A 19981-nucleotide genomic window follows, 5' to 3' on the forward strand; every position below is an offset into this window, starting at 1 on the left:
TTTTTGTCCCCAAAATGAAGCTCTTAATGAAGACAGCAACCCATAAGTCTTGCTTTGAGACCCAAGGCACCCAAACTTAGTATCCCACGTTACATATCCTGTAAGAAAAGCTGTTACTAGGTAACTGAAGTTAAGCCTCCCCCCACCGACTAGCAGGTTATCTGGAATGCATCTCAGAAAGATCAATGACCTGTTGGACTCAAAGAAGCCACCCCCAAAAAAATTGTATAAAAAGATTTATTGAAATTTATCAATGACAAACAGACATAAAACTCAAAAGCTTGGCTCTTCTGAGGGGGAGGAGAAAAACCGGTGCAGATGTTTTTATACAGATGAAACACGGGCTAGGAAATCACACGTCACTTCTAAAGCCATCCAGGAGAGGAACACGAAAGCAACCTGTACACTCACTAGGAATTTGCAGTCATTTCAGATTTCCACTAGGTAAGAAAATACAATTTTGCATTAGTTCTTCCGTGCTCAGGTGTATGAAAAAAAACCCCAGCCGACATGCAGCAACTTCTCCTGCGTTTAGGTTTGTAAAAATGGTCTAAGCACAGAAGTACATGTGGAAGATTTCTCCTGTCATTTTGTAAAACAAAGAGTTCTAGTATTTTACAGAACGAGAAAGGACAGTTTCTTTCATATTTTTTAATCTTTTAAAGAGGTTGAAGTTAGAGGGTTTGCTTCTCTTTTAATTATAATTACCAAATCCATTTTTCTTATAACTCATAAGCCTGCTGTTTTCGGCTCTCTGGCTCATAGCTCTTAAGAGTGACATCAGAGTCTTCTTTGTAGAGCAAAGCCCACCACCATCTGTGAAGAGGGAAAGGGAATGAGAGATGGGGAATGTCCCCCAACCAGTGCCAAAATACGCCTTTAGGTTGCTATTTACAAACCAGGGCGTTGGATGCCTCTAGAAGGCCTGAGAAATGCAGAAATCACGTGAACCAGACAGAGCAAGAGGTAAGACATGGCTGGTGCTCAGGCCTTCCTGGGCTTCAGGAAACCAGACTGAGACCAGCCATGGCCTTCCAACCAACCCAAGGGCCTCGGGAAATACCAGGAAATGTAAGAGACCTCCAAACCATCCTCTTTGAGAGTAAGGAATAAATGCTCACTTGGTGTGTACTCAGCTATTTCATTTACAGGGATAAAACCAGACACAAAGAAAAAAGTAGGGGGGAATAAAAATAAAGAGTGGCAGTAAAAATAGTATTTTATTCCACCCTCTCCCACCCTCCCTCCCCCCACAACCCCCAGTACACTTTTCCCCTCTCGTTCCCACAGCAACGTTACAATCAGAAAAAAATAAGTTTCGGGGGGCGGGATTTTGGGGGAGGGACGGGTAAAAACAGTCAAATCACAATAGGAATTTGTCAAAATAGGTTATTCCACTTAGTCGTCGTCTTCTCCTTCATCCTCGGGTTCTCGTTTTCGCTTCTGACCCCTTTCTTCTTCTGGAAGAGTAAAGAAAAGGCATTTTAGACTCAACACGGTTCCCATCTCTAACTCACATCACCTGCTGGGAAACCTGGAGGCCACACATCCGGGAAGCTTAGCCATCCCTGGTAAACCGAGGCAAGGGATCTGCAAAGCCAGGGAGGCACCTGGGGCCCCAGATGGGCGTGTTCTGCCCACTGCCAGGTCCTCAGGGCCTATGCAATCTATGGCCAACGAAGGGGCCAGCCCGCTATCAGCTGAGAGTAAAAAGGCAGCCATACCACCAAGATCTTCTTCATCTTCGTCATCGTCTACTTCCCCGTCATTATAACCTTCTTCATCCTCCTAGGAGAGAACACTGGACATCAGGAATGCCCCTGGCCTAGGCACATGCTGAGAAAGCCACTCTCCCTGACACTGACCTCAAAAAGGTGGCCTCTAGCCTGTCAGAGCCCCACAAGATCTGCTATCTTGGGATGGACCTAAAGCAGAGGCTCCTTTCACCCAGAACCCCTCCAGGAATCTGCAGAAAGCTTTAAGCCCCTTCCCCAGACAACACCCTCATATCACATACAATATCGGCAGATATGTCAGCGGGGTGGTGGGTCCTGGCCCCAGGTTAAGAATCCTGAAGTTCTTATAATGCAAAATTCCCGGTCGGCCTGCTCTTGGAACAAGTTCCCCAAGCTGACTTTTACGTGAAGAAGGCTGTCCTTTCATGTCAGTCTAGTTTTGGCTTCACGGGAAGACCCCAGTTTGAGCAAACCCAGATTCTGCGGGCAAGTCCGACCTCACCCTACCCAGCCCCCTATCTTGCAAACTTGGATTGCCTGCAGGGGAGGGAAGGGGAGGATAAATTCAAGGCCTTCTGAGGACATCACTGAGATTCATGCGAGTTCACTCTCGACACAGGACCCTCGCTTTAGGCAGCTCCTTAAGTTCCATGCTAGTGGCATCTCCGCATGCTGAACACTGTTCCTAAAACATCAGACAGCCCACTGTTTAAAGGGAACTTGGTGATAGACTTCTTTCTGTCAAGGGAAATATCCTTTCATAGTGTCACCAAATAGTTTTTTCATCAGCCTGTTTGCTGTTTTATTTTTTTTATTTATGTGTGTGTAAGCCGTCCTTTCCTGGAAGCTGGAAATCTGCAGATGGTCGATGAGATGACAGAACAGCAACAGGACAAGTAAAAGAAATCCAGCCCTGCCTGCCGCGGCTCCTGTGGAAGGAGGGCGGGCTGAGCGCTGCACTGGCCAACAGGGGTGGCGGCCCTGCCCAAAGGTGGGGGGGGGTGCGCTGTTTTTCTAAGTCTTTACTTTTAAGACACAATATTCTTCAGAGGTGAGCCTAGCAGCCTCCGCCTAGGGAGGAGAGAAACCCAGAAGCAGAATGAGGCAGGAACCACGCTGATCTCACCGGCTTTTCTATTCACGCTGACCTGCCTCTCCCAAGACTGGGGTGGGCTGGCCAGGAGACGCTGCCTCGGCGAGTCTGTGTGCCAGGTGGGTGTCTGCACCCTTGATGGAGGCAGATGGGAGACCGGGGGACAGGGCAGGTACCTTGGCCATGTTGTCACTTTAAACTTCCCCAGGTCCAACTTTGGGGATTAGTAAGAGTTGATTTAGAATTCCAAACAAGTCATAGTAAAGAAGTACAGAGACGCAGACGTCTGAACACAATACCCCCAGCACTCAGAGCCAGGACCTTGGAGAAAGGGCATGTGAGCCTAAGACAGTAAGGGGTCAAGCATCCCTTGTTGGACACCGTCCTTAAGCATTTTACTTACAAATTATTTTATCCTTTTAAAAATCCACTGATTGATCCCTATTTACAACTCAGTTGTAAAAGGACACCTATTTTTTAAATGAAGAAATAGGCTCAGAAAAGGCCCAAGGAACTTGTCCATGGACACACAGCGAGCAAGGGGTAGGGCTGGGATCCACCCCTTCCCAGACTGTGCTCTGAAACTCTGTGCTCCAACACCCCTCACAGACAGGCTACCGACCTCGTCCAAAACCAGGGAGCCAGCTGCTGGGTCAGGACAAGGGCACTACTTCCACTGTGTGCAAGGGACCCTTGTCACTCTCTGGTTTGAGATCTAGCAGTGTTTATCCCACCACCCATCAAGGTCAAGGCAGTCTCCGATTTTCTCTAGCATGCTCTAAGTGCTCAGTAAGTATCTAAATCAACATATGAATACATAAAGGCAGAAAATGGGCATGTGGATTCCCTAAGAGTAATTTTCAGTTAGGAACAAGGGCTGGTGAGTCCCCTCCTCACCTGCCTCCAGTCCCCTCTTTCTTCCCCTCCCAGGGCTGGCTGCAAGTCTTGCCTCCCCCCAGACAGCCCAATAAAAGGCCCTGAAATTGACTCCTTCCCCCACCGGAGCCCCCAGGCTGCCAAAGGCCGATCACCAGGGCACCCGGAGGGACTGACTCCGGGGCAGCAAGCACAGGGGACTCCGAGGGATGGCGCCCCAGCCCGGCCCGGCCTCTTACCTCCTCCTCCCCGCTCACGTCCTCCTCTTCGCCTTCTTCCTCCTCCTCCTCGTCTTCCTCCTCCTCCACTACCTGAGCATCTTCATCATACTCCTCCTCTGTGCGGCAGAAACGGATGGTGAGCTGGCTCCTGCCTCCCACAGCAGAGGCCCCAGCTGAGGGGCCTGCCACGGGAGGTACGGGCTCCGGTGCGGGCCCATGACCCTCCCACACCCACCCCGGCCCAAGGCCTGGACGCTGGTCTACCAGGACCGAACGCGTCCTCAAGTGACCCAGAAGATTAAGCACCCTAAAGCGGTCCGAAAGAGAAGCCCTCCTCCCAAGTTTTACAAAATGAAAGATCCCTTGTGGAGGCTGAGACCACAGAGAAAGTGCCATATCAGAGGAACAAGTTACAGGGCCCAGGGAAGCCAGGAAGTCAATCCATTTAGAGCATCGAGCCAAACTCCTTGCTTTCAAGGTGAGAACTCCAAGTCTCAGAGGGTTGTAGTGGCTCACTCAGTCACAAACCAAGTTAGTTGCAGAGCTAGGCCTACAAACCTGGGCTCAGGATGCCAGTCAGTCCCTGGGCCCTTTTTGCTGCATCACAAAAAGGAACAAACTGTGGCAAACAAGGTGTCTGAATATCTTGCAAGATATTACTACCTAACAAGGAAAAACAAAATCTTGCATCTGAATTAATTAGACAAGCATCTCAACTCTCAACTTTCCTCTGGCCATGAAGACCTGCAGGGACCCACACTATTCTGCTGGGGTGCAAAAGGGACAGGAGAAGGCACTCCTTCTTTCCTTCCAGCATGTTCTGACTGTTCTCCACTTCCAGGGAGCCCAAGGTGCTGCCTGCAGTCTCTTCCACTTCCCAGCCCCTGGGGATCCCCACCTCCCAAGTCCCAGCCTGTGGGCCTGTGGGCTGCAGCCACCAGGGGGCCCCACAACCTCTCCAGCACCTGCCCTCATCTCACCTAGAGGACACCCAGATGGGGAAAAGGACCCTCAGGCCACACCCCACCTTCCTCTCTCCATTCACCCCCTCCCTGTGAGTGTCCAGGGTTATACTACGGAGACACACTGTGGGGCAGCTGAGGGACAGGGCGTTTTAGAGGACTTTGAAAAAGGTAGATTGAGTTGGATGGTTTTAAGGAGTTACCATGCAGCTGGGAGAATCTCAGGCTCTCTCTCCAGGGCTCACGCCCTGTTCTTTTAGGGGAGTCAACCAATGAGACAGACCAGGGACAAAGATAAACAAAGCCCCACACCCCTCCAGAGCTTTGGAAAATAGTCCACAGCCAGCCAGCCTTCAGTGGCCAGTGGGGGCCTCCCAGCACCCAGCCCCCCAGAGCCCTGTGCCTCAGGGAGAATTCCAGGCCTGCCCTAGCCCTGCCCCCTGCCACCCACCGTCCTCGTCATCGTCCAGGCCCTCCACGTAGCCCTCGGCGTCCGAGTCGGGCGCCTCCTTGTCGTCCCGGTCATACCCATCAAGGTATGTGAGCTGTGGGAGGAGCTTGAACACGTTTTCTCGGTAGTTGTTCAGGTTGGTCACCTCACAATTGAAAAGGTCTAAGCTCTTGAGGTTTTCTAACTTCTTCTGCAAGCAGAGAAAGAGTCAACAGTGAACGATTTGTGGGAGGTGAGGTGGGGAGGGGAAGGGTAGGAGGGACGCCACCCCGGGAAACAGGCGGGGCAGGGTGAGCCCAAGGCCCGTGGGTGATGAGGTAACGGCGTGGCTCTGCTGTTGCACCCTGGTTGGTGGGCCTCAGTTCCCTCTCTGAGGGCTTAGACTTGAGGATCTATAAAGCCTCATGCAATGCCAACACTTTTGTTTTACAATTACAACTTCTGCCTTACCACTGACTGGTTTGAAATTAACCTGGGGCTCTCTTGTGCATGGGCCAGGAGCTCTGCTGCTTGCCCCCGTGACTAAGCAACCAGAGGGGAACTAAGAAGGTTCATTCTTAGCAGAAGGTCAAGGGCAGGGAAGGAGTCTGGGCTGTGGTCTGGATGGGTGAGCCCTGCACCCCCCTTTCCCACCCTCAGGAGGCAAGGTCTGTGGAAGGAATATTCTAATAGTTGACCCCATGCCCCAGGTGTGCAGGTAAAGCTTGAGCCTGGAAAAGAAATGCCAGCTTCCTGTTCTGTTACCCTGGTTCATCAACCTGCTCCTCAAGCAACGATGAAGAGCAGAGTGTTTTTTTGGACAAGAACCCAACGAAAGTTAACTGAGAGATGCCCCGAACTCCATCCTATATATCCAGAAAAGGAAAATACAGCAAATTTGGCAAAAATAACCTCATTACCTTTTCCTGATTCTAAGACGCATGGCTGATGAACTGATTCTTACATACATATTTACAGCAAGTATGTTTACTGAATGTGGTAGCATTTCTATATTCCCCAAAAAGTTATTATTCATTCAATGACACACCTTATAGCTGATTTCCCTGACACCAAGGGAATATAGTCATTCAGATCCAGGTGATTAGAAATTGTTATTCTTACGGTGATTTGTCCCTTTCTGACTAGTAAATCCATGAAGTCTGGGGTATGTTCAGGTCTACGAGGATGAGCAGAGAAGCTGAAAAGTGCTGCCCAGGTCTCTGAGATGCTGGTGCCTGTCACAGCAAGAGTCACCCACGGAGGAAGGCCTGTGTGAGGTTTCCGTACCACACAGAGCTCTGCCACCCCAGGGGCCCTGGACCCAAGGACAGAACAGTGGGCACCTCCAGGGCTAGCTTCATTCCTGGATGGCTCCTTACCCCGCAAGAGGGACAATGAGCCATGCTCTAAGCCTGAGGAAATAACAGCTCAGACTTCCAAAGCTGAGCAGGAACTGTAAGAGGCAAAGCACCAGCCCAGAAATCAAGACCAGGGTCCCACCCCGCCCTTCACCCTGACTGCTCACTTGACTGTGTGACCTTGTTCAAGCTATTTTACTTCTCTATGGATGAAGCAGAAATAGTAACTCTGACACTACCTCAAAGCACATAATGAGAGTCAAATAAAGTAAGATAAATTTAAAAAAAGGGCATTACACAAATGCAAAAGTCATATTCCCTGGTTATCAATCCCTCCCACCTCCCACCGCACGGACCCAAATGACTCACCAGTGGCTCTATCGTGCTGAGGTCTTTAATTTTGTTGCCACTTAAATTTAGATGTGTGAGGTTCGGACACTTTTCTGCCAATACTTCCAGGCCCCCTGAGATTCTGTTATCGCTTAGTTCAAGCTAAACAAGGCAGGGAGAGAAAAAAAGAAAAGCAGAGCAGCTCTTAAGGCTCTGGGTTCAGAGCCGCCCGGCTCTCTGCAGATGAGCGGGGAGAGGAAGTCGGCTCAGGCTCAGGCTCAGGCTCAGGGCATCGGCAGGCCTGCTGGTGCTCAGAGCTGGCTGCACCTTCACTTACGCTCCCTGAACACAACGTAATGAACCCTTCCTCCTCCCCACCCCTGCCTCCCCTGCACACATGAGCTCCTCTCACCCTATTTACCTTCTTAAGTTTGTTTAACTTTGGTAAGTTTGCGACTGAGGTGAGGCCTACGTTGATTGTACTTAAGAACTCCAGTTCTTCAAATTCATCCGTGAGGCCTTCGATTTTGCCTTCATTCGACCGACAGTTGTCCAGGACAAGCTCTTTCACCTGGAAAGGGAAGGGCCATGTGAGCGGAGTCAGGGATGGCAGCGGAGGCAGGGGCCAGCGCTAGGCCTCCTCAGAGGACAGGGAGACAGACCCAGAATACCATCTATCACACTAAAAGCAGCACTTTTTTTTTTAGCTCTGCTGGGGCTTTGCACTGCCAATGCCACTCTGGTGTCCCTGCCCTTAGCAATCCTGAGGGGAAGGAAGGGGAGGGTTGGGCTGGGCAGAGCTGCAGAACCAGGGGCTGCCCTAGACAGGAGCATGGGCTGGACTGGAGGAGACACTCAGGCTGCCGCCCTTGGCAGGGCTGATGGTCTCATTCCAACCCTATGGTCTCGTTCTTCCAAACGCCATCCACAAAGCACCACACTCCCCATCTTCCGGCCAGCATCACCCATACCATTAGAACCCCTCACCCCATGCCCATCGTGGCCTCAGTCTGACTGCCTTCCCGAGGCCAGCTACCTACTCCCATCCTCAGCCCCCACCTTCTTTCATGTGCCTGGGACACTGTGTGTGCTGACGGGTCCCAAGAAGCACACGTACACCTGCTCTCACCGGCTCCTGCCACCACATCCGAGCCTGCCCACCAGGTCTGGCTATGGTCGCCACTGTCACCTGCTTGGCCTGCCCCATGGGGGGGAGGGGTGGGCAGCCAACCAGAGAGTCCTCCAACTCTCCATTCTCTAGCCCTGCCCAACAGAACTTCCTGCAGTGAAGAAAACCTGTCCAAAGAAGGTGCCACTAGCCACCTGTGGTCACCAAGCACCCGCAATGTGCGGGTGAGACTTGACTAACTGGGCTTATTTACTTTATTAATTTAAGGGTAAAGATCCATGCAGTTTCCCTCATGGACAGCACGGCTCTAGACCTCATTCTCCAGGGCCCCAGAAGGAGTTGTGGAGGAAGACACTAGAAACCCACAAAACTAGGGCGGGTCCATAATGAAATGGTGAGGTTGGCAGAGGCCAGAAGTCAGTCTTTGAGGCACCTGGGTAGCCCCGTCTGTCCTCCCTGGAGGCAGTTTTAGAATTTTTAGATTCTCCTTTTCTCTTCTTACTCAAAATTTGGCCTCTAAATCCTTTACTTCTAATGAGGTAGAAGAAACGGATAAAAAGCTACCCTCTCATTTGGTTGTTAAAAGGCAAATTTAGCTGATGGTGAGATTCCAAGCTCCAGTACAGATGGTAGGGAGACAAGCTTAGGAAGAGTATTAAGTCTCAGGCTGGGAAAGACCCCGGGGAGTCAGCAGGGGGGCCAGGCAGATGCCCCCAGCTGTCTGCTCCTGCCCAGCACCGTGGCTGGCAGGAACCTTAACGGTGACCCCTCCAGGCTGCTGTGCCTGTTGCCTGATATAGCCTCCCCACCCACCTGCTCCCCAAGGCCTCCAGGATAACAGGTATTGATGAGGCCTGGATGTGCTGCCTTCCTGGGACTGCCACTCACAGGCTCTGGTTTCTCAGGAATGAGTCACGCGGTACAGGCCTGTCCTCGGCAGCGGCCTCACATCGTCCAAAGGCCCACTCTGGCCACCCAGGCTCTTCTCCTCTCCTGGGTAGCGGAAGGGCCTTACCCAGGGCTCCTCGGGGCTGCTCCCCCATGCGAGCAGGCCATTTGCCTCGCTTCTTCCCGCAGGGCCCAGAATGACCTGCTTGCCGTGGTCCTCCAGTGCCCCTCCTACCTGGGCATCTCTGGGCCAAGTGGAAACGCGGGGGAAGAGAATCCACAGCAGCCTGCTATCCGCTGCTCAGTCTCCCCTCGCCTTTGGGCAGACCAGGGAGCTTGGGCAATACGTGGGTGGCAGAGCCCCACAGCTGCCCTGCTTTCTTCCTCCCTGGGGTAGAGAGGCACAGCGCTTAGCCCAGGGCGGTGGCAATTTGCCAGGAGGGGCAAAGCCAGGAGAGCCAGCTCTCTCCCAGTGCCAACAAGCTCTTGGCCTTAGGCACTGGCTGCCAAGGCCCACCTTTCCCTGGGGTCTGGGAGAGAAGTTAGGTCCTTTCCCCCTCTCTCCATCCCCTGGAGAGGCCAGACAGCCAGGTCAAGCCACCTTCTCAAGGTCATTGGAAAGAGTGCCTGGGAATAAGTCCTGTGAGGCCTTCTGCACAGGACAGGACATCAGTTGTGGAGCCAGTAAGCCAGGCCTTAGGGGAGCGGAGCACACGGAGGGCGACCACCTGCACTGGGGGAGGCACGACCGGCTCCTCCCTTGCAGTGAGCAGCTATCCCATGCCTGCCGCCCCTTTAGTGACTTGTCTCCTTGGAAGGCCCTGGTGATCCTTTAAGCTCCACCGAACAAAGACAGATATGAAGAGATTCCAGTCCACCCTCAAAGATGTCAGATGCGGTTTCTCCAGATGGGTCCAGGGCTTCTCCTCTTACCTCTGTTAGCCAAGGAGGAGGCCCCAGGTGTGGGGGAGGTGGCACTGGGGAGTCAAGGGAATTCCTGGCAGAAGGCAGCCTCTTTCCCGAAGAGGCACAGTGCTGCCTGGCAATTCTACAGGCAGACACCGGGTTCCAGTCCCAGCTCCCAGCACCACACCCGAACCAGATCCGTTGCTCTCTGGGGCAATACGCAAGCCACCACTACTAATGTTTTTATTAACAGTCATCGGATCTTTCCTGGTGAGGCCCCCCCAGGCCCACTCTCAGTGCTTCCCCAGATGGCTTATTTAATCCTCACAATTGCTCCATGGGGCAGGGCACCCTCCCATTTTACAGACATGTCAGGAACACCTAACCTAAAGCCCCAGGAGGGTGTCTACTGGACCAAGGTGGTCGGTGTTGGCTCCTCTGACATCCCCAAATGTAGGGCACAGGCTCTCCCAGACCCCCCAATTCAATTCTACAAGCTCCCCTGACTGTGCGTACTCCCTTTTGCCTTGTTCTACCTGCTCCACCAGCCAGCTGGGGGGTCCCTCCCAGCATCCCCACCCTGGTTACACTTCCTCCGTAACCAAAGCACAAACCCCAGCCCAGCCCTTGTACAGACAATGCGGCATAAGGTTCTGGAGAGGGGCTGGGGGACCTAGGGCACCGCTCTTCCCCAAGCAACAAGAGGCTGATTTCAGTCCCCTAGGAAAGCCTGTGGTACCTGGGGGGCCAGCTGGCTGCTCCAGGTCAGGTCCTTGGGGCCTCCTGCATCCCCACGGTTTCTGCATTTCCTTCCTGGTGGGGGTGTCAGCAGTGTTTGGGGTGAGATCAAAGAGGAGCGGGAGAGATCAAAGCTTAGCGCCCACGCCCCCCAGGCTGCTGATATCACCAAAAAAGCCCAAACCGCATGGGGGAACCCCACTGCCTCTTTGTGGGGTGATGTGTCACACCGGGGATGGTAGACTAGCTGCCTGTGAAGTGTCTGAAAAGGACCGAACAGGAAAAACAAAGACACCAGCCTAGCAGCCGACCTGTGGAAGTCATTCTGTCTGTCCTCTGCCTCTGTGGAGTGCCACACTTTCTTAGAGCTTGGGGGCAGGCTAGAGGGTTTCAAAACCTCCAGCCCACCCAACATTCCTTAAATCAACTCTGAACTCCCGCTGCGATTCCAACCCACTCCCTCTCACCTCAACTTGGTGTCTACCACTCTAAACCCATCCACGGGAAGAGAATATCCCTTTCACATCCAGAGTATATTCTGCTTAAAAAAGAAAAAAAAATTAAGGCCCGTTTCCCCCTGCCAAATCCTGGGTGTGAGCTAAGTGCAAAGTTAAAATTAAACTGAAAATTTGTACTTTGGGTTTAGACTCTCTCCCAATTCCACTGGCCATTTAAAAATATCTGAAATGTGGTTACGCTCTTCCTAGTCCAACAACTGGCAATTACTCAGCTTGTGTCAGGGGCTTTTCAAACACCCCACAGACAAACCTGCACAGGATCCTACGCTTCATTTCTCGTTAACACCCCAGAGAAGCCTGAATATTCATACTAAGGCCCCAAGAGATGTCAGTGGGGAGGCAATGCAGGTTCCCGGGATGCCCGGCCCTGGCATTTTCTGAGAAACATGTCCCCAAACCTAGGACATGGCAGTCATTTCTCACCAATGGGAGCTGAAACATCCATAATAAACACAAACACATTACTACTCTAAGGAACAACCCGTGGCTTGTTTCAAAACTGAAATCTTGTTTTTACAGATCTCTCAAATTTGACCATTTCCTCTATGTTCCCAATACTGCAGTCCTGGTCATGGTCATTTAAGTCATTCTAAGCTGCCTCTGCCCCCCAATAGAGTCTCTGTGACAGTAGGGACACTGGACTACTGGGAATAGGACTCACCCCGGAGGCCAAGGACCCCACTGACTGAATGACCCTGACTGATCTCCGAGGTCTCAGGCTCTGCTTCAGCAGAAAGGGGATGGTATCTGTTTAGCCTATGAAGTGGAAACTCCAGCCTAGAAAACATTCCTCATTTCCTGCTACCTGGAAGGGTCTGGGGGCAGCGCAGAATTAAAGTTCCAAAACTGACCTAAGGAGGCTCTCCACCTCCTCCAATCACATCGCTCCCCCTCTCACCCCTGTACTACAAACCTAGTTCAAGCCCCTCTCCATCGGAAGCCCTCCCCACACCCAGCTCTGTGCATCCTAGGGCACTGAGGGCAGCTGCCACATGAATCATTTAATCTTGTATTAAGCATCCGATCCTTCTAGAGGTCAGGGACTGTCCTTCCCGGTAATCAGCCTAGCGGGGAGCGGACACCAGAGCAACTGCTTAACAAATGTCCTATTTATTGTGCCAGGCACAAACAGCACTAGGTGCCGGGCGTACACAGTGAGTCAAACCATCATGAAACTTACAGTGTAACTGGTCTGATACAGACTGAATGAACCCTACCTTTTATAATCAGTACCATTTTTTGGTGTGTGTCTGTGTCCGCAAGGCAAGCATACGCCCCTAGGAGCCAGGTCAACTGTATACACTCCTCTTGACCTGACCCAGTGCTCCGCACACAGAGTGCTCCCATGACACTGTTCACCTGGGTGAATGCTGAGGGGAAACGGAAGCAACAGCGAGCCACGGCTGGGGTCCTTGCCAGCAAGATGTGCAATGGCAGGCCAGGAGGAGGCAGACGGCTGGTAAACAACTCCGGTCCAGCGTGCCAGGTAGCAGCCCTGGGTTGGGATGGAGTGCATTCTTCAAATGCCTCCACCCCACACAGGACAGGCAAGCTAAAGGCAGATAAGAGGAACGCAGAGAGACCAGAGAGCGACATGCCATATCGAAGGGCAGGAATGGCCATATAATTTGCAGGGTCCAGTGCAAAATGTGAGACCCCTTGCTCAAAAATTATTAACAATTCCGACAGCGAGCAGTGCCTTAAACCCAGAGCCCTTCTAAGCACAGCATCTGTATGACTGCAGAGGTCACATGGCCGTGAAGCTAGCCCTGATTTGAATGGACAGCTTGGGCCTGAAAAGGAGCCCAGAATCAGAGAGGAGAAAGCTCGAGTGAGAACTGCTCTTTAGTTTTCCAGCTCTTCCCGAGGCAACAAGGTAGGAGGTGAACAGAAGGCAGGCTCTGGAGTCAGACAGACCTGGCTCAAGTCCAGATTCTCCACTCGCTAGCTCATGTCACCTCTCCTGAGCTTCTGTTTCCTCCAGTGATAACACAGCTCATCACCAGGGTTTGGATTAAATGAAATACTGCACTTAGAGTATCCTCCAGCTTGGAAAAAGCCACTTGCCTTCTCCTTCATCCACAGCCATGTCGACTGCTGTGTCCACAGTCAAGGCACAAAGATGGAAATAAAGGCAGGCAGGCGGATCTGATTTACCTAAGGGGTGTGCAAGGCCTCCGCGTGGAATACTAAAGGCCTTGTAACACTGTGAAGAACTAAGTGTGCCCCGAATATACCCCTCCTGACTTTGCTTGTACACCTTGTTTTGTTTCTTTCTTCCCCCCATTAATGTTGAACCTTGATTTTCTTTTCTTTTACTGAGCAAGAATTCAATAAATATTTGTAGCTTTGGTTTCAACCTTTTCAGTCCCTGACCAATTTTTTCAGGTTCCAGCCTTGCACAGAAGAGTAGACTCAAATCAAATTGACCCGTGTTTTTTTGGTTGCTCATGGGTTTTAAATAGGTCAGCGTTTAAATGGGCCATCATCCCCTGTTGCAGTTCCCATTTCTAGTTAGAAGGCCAAACTGTTTGAGACGCCAAGGCAGAGGGGAAATGGGCTGCCTCCCAAAGGTGTTCGATAGGAGTGAATAGATACTTGTGATTTTGTCCTTTAACCGTCACATCTCTAGTTTGCTGAATAGTCGATGTGGCAACCTGCAAAGATCAGTCAGGTTCCAGGGGCGGAAAATCAGCACCTGGGAGAAAAATCAGACATTTCGAAACCTAGAGAGGCTTTCAGGATCACCCAGGTCAGTGGCTTTCTGACTACAACCCACAGAAAAAGACACACTTACACCTTGGTTCAGTGCACACTTTTTTTTGTTTGTGTTTATAGGCATATACACCAAAACAAAAACTTCACTATTGCAATAACTTTTCTACTACATAAAAAAGAAAATTATTTTAACTGTGACCCACAGTTTGCAAAATGCTGGTCTAGCTCAGCCCCCGTCTTCCAAAGAAGCACGTTCCAGAGTTGGCCCAGAGCCCTGGAACCCCGAGCCGCGTGATTCCTCACCCACCCCACCCCACCCCACCCCACTGCTGTGATCAGAAATCACAGTCCCCAGTGGAAGAACTTGGAAGCATCCATGTAGCTTTTGAGTTTCTGTTAACAGGAGTCTATATTCTGCAGCCTCAGCAGTAGCTAAAACTCAGGTCTCCACACCTTTTAAAGATCTTTAAAAAAAAATCTTAGCCAGCGAACGGGGTCCCACATTACTAAAAAAATTAAAAGAGAAAGTCTCTCTATGAAAAAAAGCATCCGAGTCTCTGGATTTTGTTTGTTTCCTCCAATAGAGCTCTGAAGGCATGGGCGGGTGGAGCACACGGCCGCGGGAAGTTGGTGACGCCATCCTTATTATTTTAGGGAACCTTGGAACGGGAACCAAGGCGTGCTGCAGCAGTAATTAAGCTGTCGGCCAGGGTAATAGGCTAAGCGCGGCGGGGGGAGGGCCCATATTAACATAAACCCTGTGACTGGCTCCTGAGCCGCCTGGATCCAGCGGACTACCTCCTCCGAAGGGCGTGGGGCCCTGGGTTTCTGCCTTGCGGAGCCAGAGGCGCTGGTTCTACTGCAGATGCTTCCTGCAGCCAGGTGGACGGACTGGGCTCAGGGCAGTACTGCACAGACCAGCGGGGACTGGTAGAGAGCCTGGGCTTGTTCAAAAAGGCCTGCTTAGCTAATGAACCCTAACAGAGCTGGGGCACCTTCCCAGGGTTATGCCTTTGCTTTTTCTCCCCTTAAACCCCATCCTTCCCTTGCAGTCGGTCTAGATTGTACTCCACGTCAAGGACGTGTCCGTTCTACCTCTTACAGGAAGTTTCCCTGACTGCCCAGCATTGCCGGATTTAAGAGCATGGGAAGTGCAGCGTTCCCAGAGCAGTAGCAAGTAGGCCCAGAAAGCTGTTTTGGGGTCAGCACGTAGGGAGGAGTCATTTTGGGTCTGACTTTGCTGGGGGAGAGGGTTGTAGTGGGGACACAGAGATGATGGTTTTGGAACTGGTGGATGACACGATCAAGTGAAAACCTAGCAGGCTACGTCTGTTCTAAACGGATGGATGTCCCTACCTTCAGTGGTACTGGAATGGGTGAAGAAGGAGGAGTTGGAAGCAGAGGAGAGTGAAGGCAGCGCCACCAAAGGATGCTTCATCAGGCAGTCAGAGTGACTCTGAGACATGGGCTCCGCCCACTTTGCCCCTGAACTTGCTGTGTGCCCTGGGGGAAGTCATGTCCCCTCTCTGGGCTTCTGCCAGTCCCCTAATCCATGCACTGCAGTGGAGGCTAATCACAGGGATGAGAGATCCTTTCCAGTTCCAAAATTCTACGGGTCCATGTATTTTTAGTCCCACCCCACACCCGAACTCAGTCACTGTTCCCCAAAAGGAGGTAGGATATTTCATGGGCCAAAGGAGCCCAGGTTTCATCATTGAGGAATGCCAGAAAGGAAATCTGGGACACCGGGCAATTATCCTGGATAATTACTGAAATGCAAAAATCAATCACATTCTCTTAAAAGCACATCCGGGTCACAAAAACAGCCCCCAGAGGCCCAGGGTGTCGGGATCCAAATGTGGGAGTCCAGCATTGTCTCCTCTGGTGTCTGCCATCAGGGCAGCAGGGGGTAGGTGCCTCAACTCATGGGGTCCTATTCTGGGCTCGACAATCCTGTGGTTCATAAGAAAAACCCACACTGTCCACGATGATGTTATTAAAGAGCCACAGCCCTGGCCCCATGCAACAGGAAGACCATGAGAAGACAGAAAAGGAGTCCTGGAGGGCACAGAGGGCAAATCCTGGTCAATGTTCCTGAAACGCTGCTCTGATCATGTTGTTCCCCTGCCCAAAGGCCTGTAAGGGCCACGCGGATCAAGTGAAAGTCCAGAGAATTCCCAGCCCCTCAACCATCAATGCACCCTGACCAAAAACCCTGTGCTTCTTCCAAGATAGTCTATCCCTGCCTCACTCTGCGCCAGCCCCCCTGCCCTGCAGCAGCACGGTGACACCACCTGGTACCCCTTCCCCGTGTTACAGTTTACAAAGCGCTTCCCCAGGCATCACCTCACTGAATCCACAGACAACTGGACTTCTACCCATCCCATCGCTCGCAGGTTAACTGCCCCTATCCGCTGGGGCCCTCTGCAAGCCACTGCTCGGCCCCAGGATGTCTGGCAGTCCTTCGTCCTGTGGTCTCTCCTCCAAGCACAGCCTTGCTAAGGTCTCAGGTCTCAGTGTCCCCCGCTGGTGCCCTGCCCAGAGTGGCTGGCTTTCAATAAATGTTTGCTAAGTGGACACACTGGACCTGGTCACTTAGGCTAGAGGAAAAGACGGAGCAGGGGTGAGCAATGGCTCTGAGCAATCATCTAGATTCTAAAAGACTAATGACCCTTATTCACTTTCTGAAGCAAGTGTCCCACTAACTCCACTCTTGGGCAAATCAACCAAGATGGCTTCCTGGGCCTCTGTCCCAGCATCTAATATGGTTGATTCTGGCTCCTAATTTGGGGATTAAGCCTGGCTGGGCTGGGCCCATCTGTGGACAGGCAGAAATCCCACAGGACTCCTCAAGTCAGCAGGGTCTGAGAGGAGGGCACAGCCCAGGGTCACTGAAATGGGTCCACGTGTGGCTGTAACAGCTCCACTCTCCCTGTGGTACCCCAATGGAAAAAGTCTTCAAAAGGAAAGTTAACTCCTTAGTTCTGCTACTCAAAGATCCATGAGCTGGCAGTTCAAAGACTCTGCCCAGCCCGGCAGCACAATCCACCGAAGAAGACACCGCACCACGCAGACTCGGAGGCCAGGACGCTTCCCACAGCCCAAGCACGAGCCTCTGCCCAATTTCCAGCTGGCTTTTAAAGAGTGCTCCAGAGAACTAAAGGACCCCATCACTGCCATCTCCGGGGAACCACGGGGTCCAATCCGGCTCCTCTGGCGACTGAAGAAGCCAGGTGGAAACCAAGCCCAAGGACTCACCCAAGGCCACGTTTGGCCCACTGTGGAATCAGACCTTGGGCCATTCTCAGTTCTCCTAACTTAGGGCCCACACCCCAGAGCCACAGGCTACTCCAGGGTGATCTCGTCAAAGCAAGAGGCAACAGGGAGGAAAAAGAAAATAGCTGTTCAAAAAAGAGCCCCAAGCTGACGCTGACCTCCGTCCCGGCTTCCACACACACCCCAGTGCAGAAGAGGCAGGGGAAAGGGGGACTCAGAGACCAAAGCCTCAACCTCAGCCTCCTTCCTTGCCACCTCTACCCCGAATGACAGCAGCAGTGGCAATGACAGAGCAGAGCCAGCACTGAGGCACTGACGCCCTAGTGTTCAACCACCAGTCAGGAACCCCTGAGTTGGACAGGAACGGGAAGCAACCATGCAAAGAAGCTAAGGCTCGGGGCTGCAAGCTTTTTTCCTATCCAGGGCCAGGAAACAAATGAGCCAAGTGTCACACATAAGAAGCAATTTCATCTCAGGTCGTTCTCCCTTAGAGAAATGTGACATGTACAACTTGTCTAAGTCTGTAAGTTAAATGCTTATGGTAAAAGATTTAGTGATAGAAGTACAAAAAATGCTAAGAAGTTGGTGACAGTCCCACACATCTACTAACTGGAAGTGGGGAAACGAGACAGCAAGGGAAGAATGGGGAGGCGAGGTGCTGCCAGAAGGAAGGGGAGAAAGAACACAGGAGGGATGGGGACAGACAGACACACCTGAGAAAAAGACACAGGCAGTCAACGAGTGGGAAGAAAGGATAGAGTTAAAGGCTGTGTACGTTTTGCTTTACTTTTGGAGTTCGGCCCTCTTTACCTGGTGATAGAACTTGACCTGTATTTAGTGTTTTGTAAAACAGTACAGGTTCACTGCTGTTCACAGATCTACAGCTGCTTTAATCTCAAAATGCTAAAGAAACAAAACAAATCAAAACAAAAACCTTACAAGTTTATGATTCTTGAAGAGTCAGGGCGGTCTAGAGAACTGTGTAAAAAAGAACCTCATGCTTGCTTCTGAAGGAAGTCCCTGCCCTGGGGGCCAATGCAGACAAGGCCAGCCCAGGCTGTGTTGACAGAAACAAGTGGCATGGACCAAGGCTCCTCAGTCAGAGTCCCCAAACACTCTGCTCCAATGGGACCAAACCTTAAATTCCAAAACTTGAAGCAGAACAAACGTGATGAAGGCAACGTGGGTGGGGGTGTCTGCCAACTGACACTGGAAGAACAATGGAAGGAACCAGTGATGTTTAGGCCCGAGGGTGGGGAGACTGCTGTGATAGTGATCTTTTCTCCAACTATGAAGGAGTGTCATATGCAAATAGAAGGACATTTGCTGTGTTCTCTGGCAGCTGGAGAACTAAGATCAGTGTGTAGGAATTATAAAGAGGGAGTTTTTGGCCCAGTGTAAGACCTCAGAGGGTGTTGAAACCATTATGGCTGGCCCACAAAAGAATGGGCTGCTTGGAGAAATCAGTGGGCTCCTGACCCTGCAGCATAAGCAGAGTCTGCTAAGTGACTGTCTACAAAGAACTTCACCCACGAACAGCGCTGAACGATTATTAAATGAATTAATAACATTGTATGATGAAGCCCTGCAAAGACATGGGCCTTGGGTCTTTTCACCTCTTAGGCTGCTATGCTTTGATTCTTTCCTCTTTAAAAGAATGACTTGTTTAGGTCACAGGCCAAACTTGCTCATTCAACAATATTCACAGAGTATCTATTAGATGCAGGGCGCCCCTGCTAGGCAGGCATTAGGGATACATACAGCAGTAAACAAAACCAGGTGCCTCGCCTCATGGGCTTACATTCCAGTGGGCAAGTGAGATCTAAACCAAGAAATGTATGTATCTGTATATTTAACACAGCTATAGCAATATATCAATAAATATATATAAATATGTAAATGCTGCAAAGAAAAAAGGGAAAATAACGGCAATAGTGACAAGGGACGCTACTTTAGAAAGGGTCACCAGGAATGCCTATTCAAAATGTGCTTTCAGTAAGGACTTGAAGACAAATGAACACCAAGGAAAGAGCCTTCCGGGCAGAGGGAAGGGCCAAGCAAAGACCCCAAGCAGGGAGTGTGTGGCCCTTCCGGGGAGGAGCTAAGACGACAGGTGGCAGCAACACAGCTGGTAGAAGAAGGGAAGGAAGGGAAGTGGTAGCAGAAGAATGGGGTGGGGAGACTCTGCAGGCTGTCTTAACACACATGTGGGACATTCTGCATGTAACTGGTGGTAGGGTGGTGGGTTTCACAAACAGCTAAGTCAGAGTTGTTTGGACCACAGCAAAGAGGGTAGAGCCCAAGTCCTGACCCTATGCCTGAGATTTCCCTCACTCTTGCTTAAAGGGAAAAAAGTATAGGAGTTTTGTATCCAATATTGTGCTCATCCAATGTTTCTAGGTAGAAATGGGCCTAAGCTACACCCCTGGGAAATAGCCAATGACAGAATGTTTTGATTGAGTGTTTGGGTGCATTAGAAAGAGTCAGAAAATCTGGTTTGGTTCCAGACTTTACCACTTAGGCACTGTGTGGCTTTGGGCATGACATTCCCTGACTCAATTTCCTCACCTGTACAATGGGGAGAAGAACCCCGCAAGTCTCTGTGGGATAAGATTACGTAAACGGTGCTGTCCTGAAGGATGCACGGAGGAATTTCACAAGCAAGCTTCTTACACAAGACTTTGCACCCGGAGAGCAGAGATGAGGTGTTATACAGCTCTGATTCCCCCATACTGCCTTACACTTAGCTCTCAATAACTGTTTGTTGAGCTGAAAAGCATTAAAAATAACCTGGGAAAACAT

The 19981-nt window shown here is 51.2% G+C and overlaps 1 protein-coding gene across 2 annotated transcripts in view; it reads right to left on the reverse strand.

The window, feature by feature from the left end:
• Nucleotides 1–221: 221 nt before the first annotated feature.
• Nucleotides 222–19981, reverse strand: part of ANP32A (acidic nuclear phosphoprotein 32 family member A) — a 37112-nt gene continuing 17352 nt past the window's right edge. Inside the window, exons 2-8 of one of the 2 annotated variants that reach the window (XR_012120758.1) lie at nt 7428–7577; nt 7046–7168; nt 5340–5529; nt 3945–4042; nt 1725–1788; nt 709–1460; nt 222–440 (exon numbers count right to left, since the gene is read on the reverse strand). Coding sequence is in view for 1 of the 2 variants with exons in the window: in XM_017681199.3 (XP_017536688.1) it covers nt 1399–1460; nt 1725–1788; nt 3945–4042; nt 5340–5529; nt 7046–7168; nt 7428–7577 (687 nt within the window). In the remaining variant the exon portion in view is untranslated. Of the gene's footprint in view, nt 1461–1724; nt 1789–3944; nt 4043–5339; nt 5530–7045; nt 7169–7427; nt 7578–19981 lie in introns of both variants that reach the window. The other variant, XM_017681199.3, reaches the window with a different exon arrangement.

This window comes from Manis javanica, chromosome 8 (assembly GCF_040802235.1).
Source record: "Manis javanica isolate MJ-LG chromosome 8, MJ_LKY, whole genome shotgun sequence".
In the NCBI taxonomy this organism is placed as follows: Eukaryota; Metazoa; Chordata; class Mammalia; order Pholidota; family Manidae; genus Manis; species Manis javanica.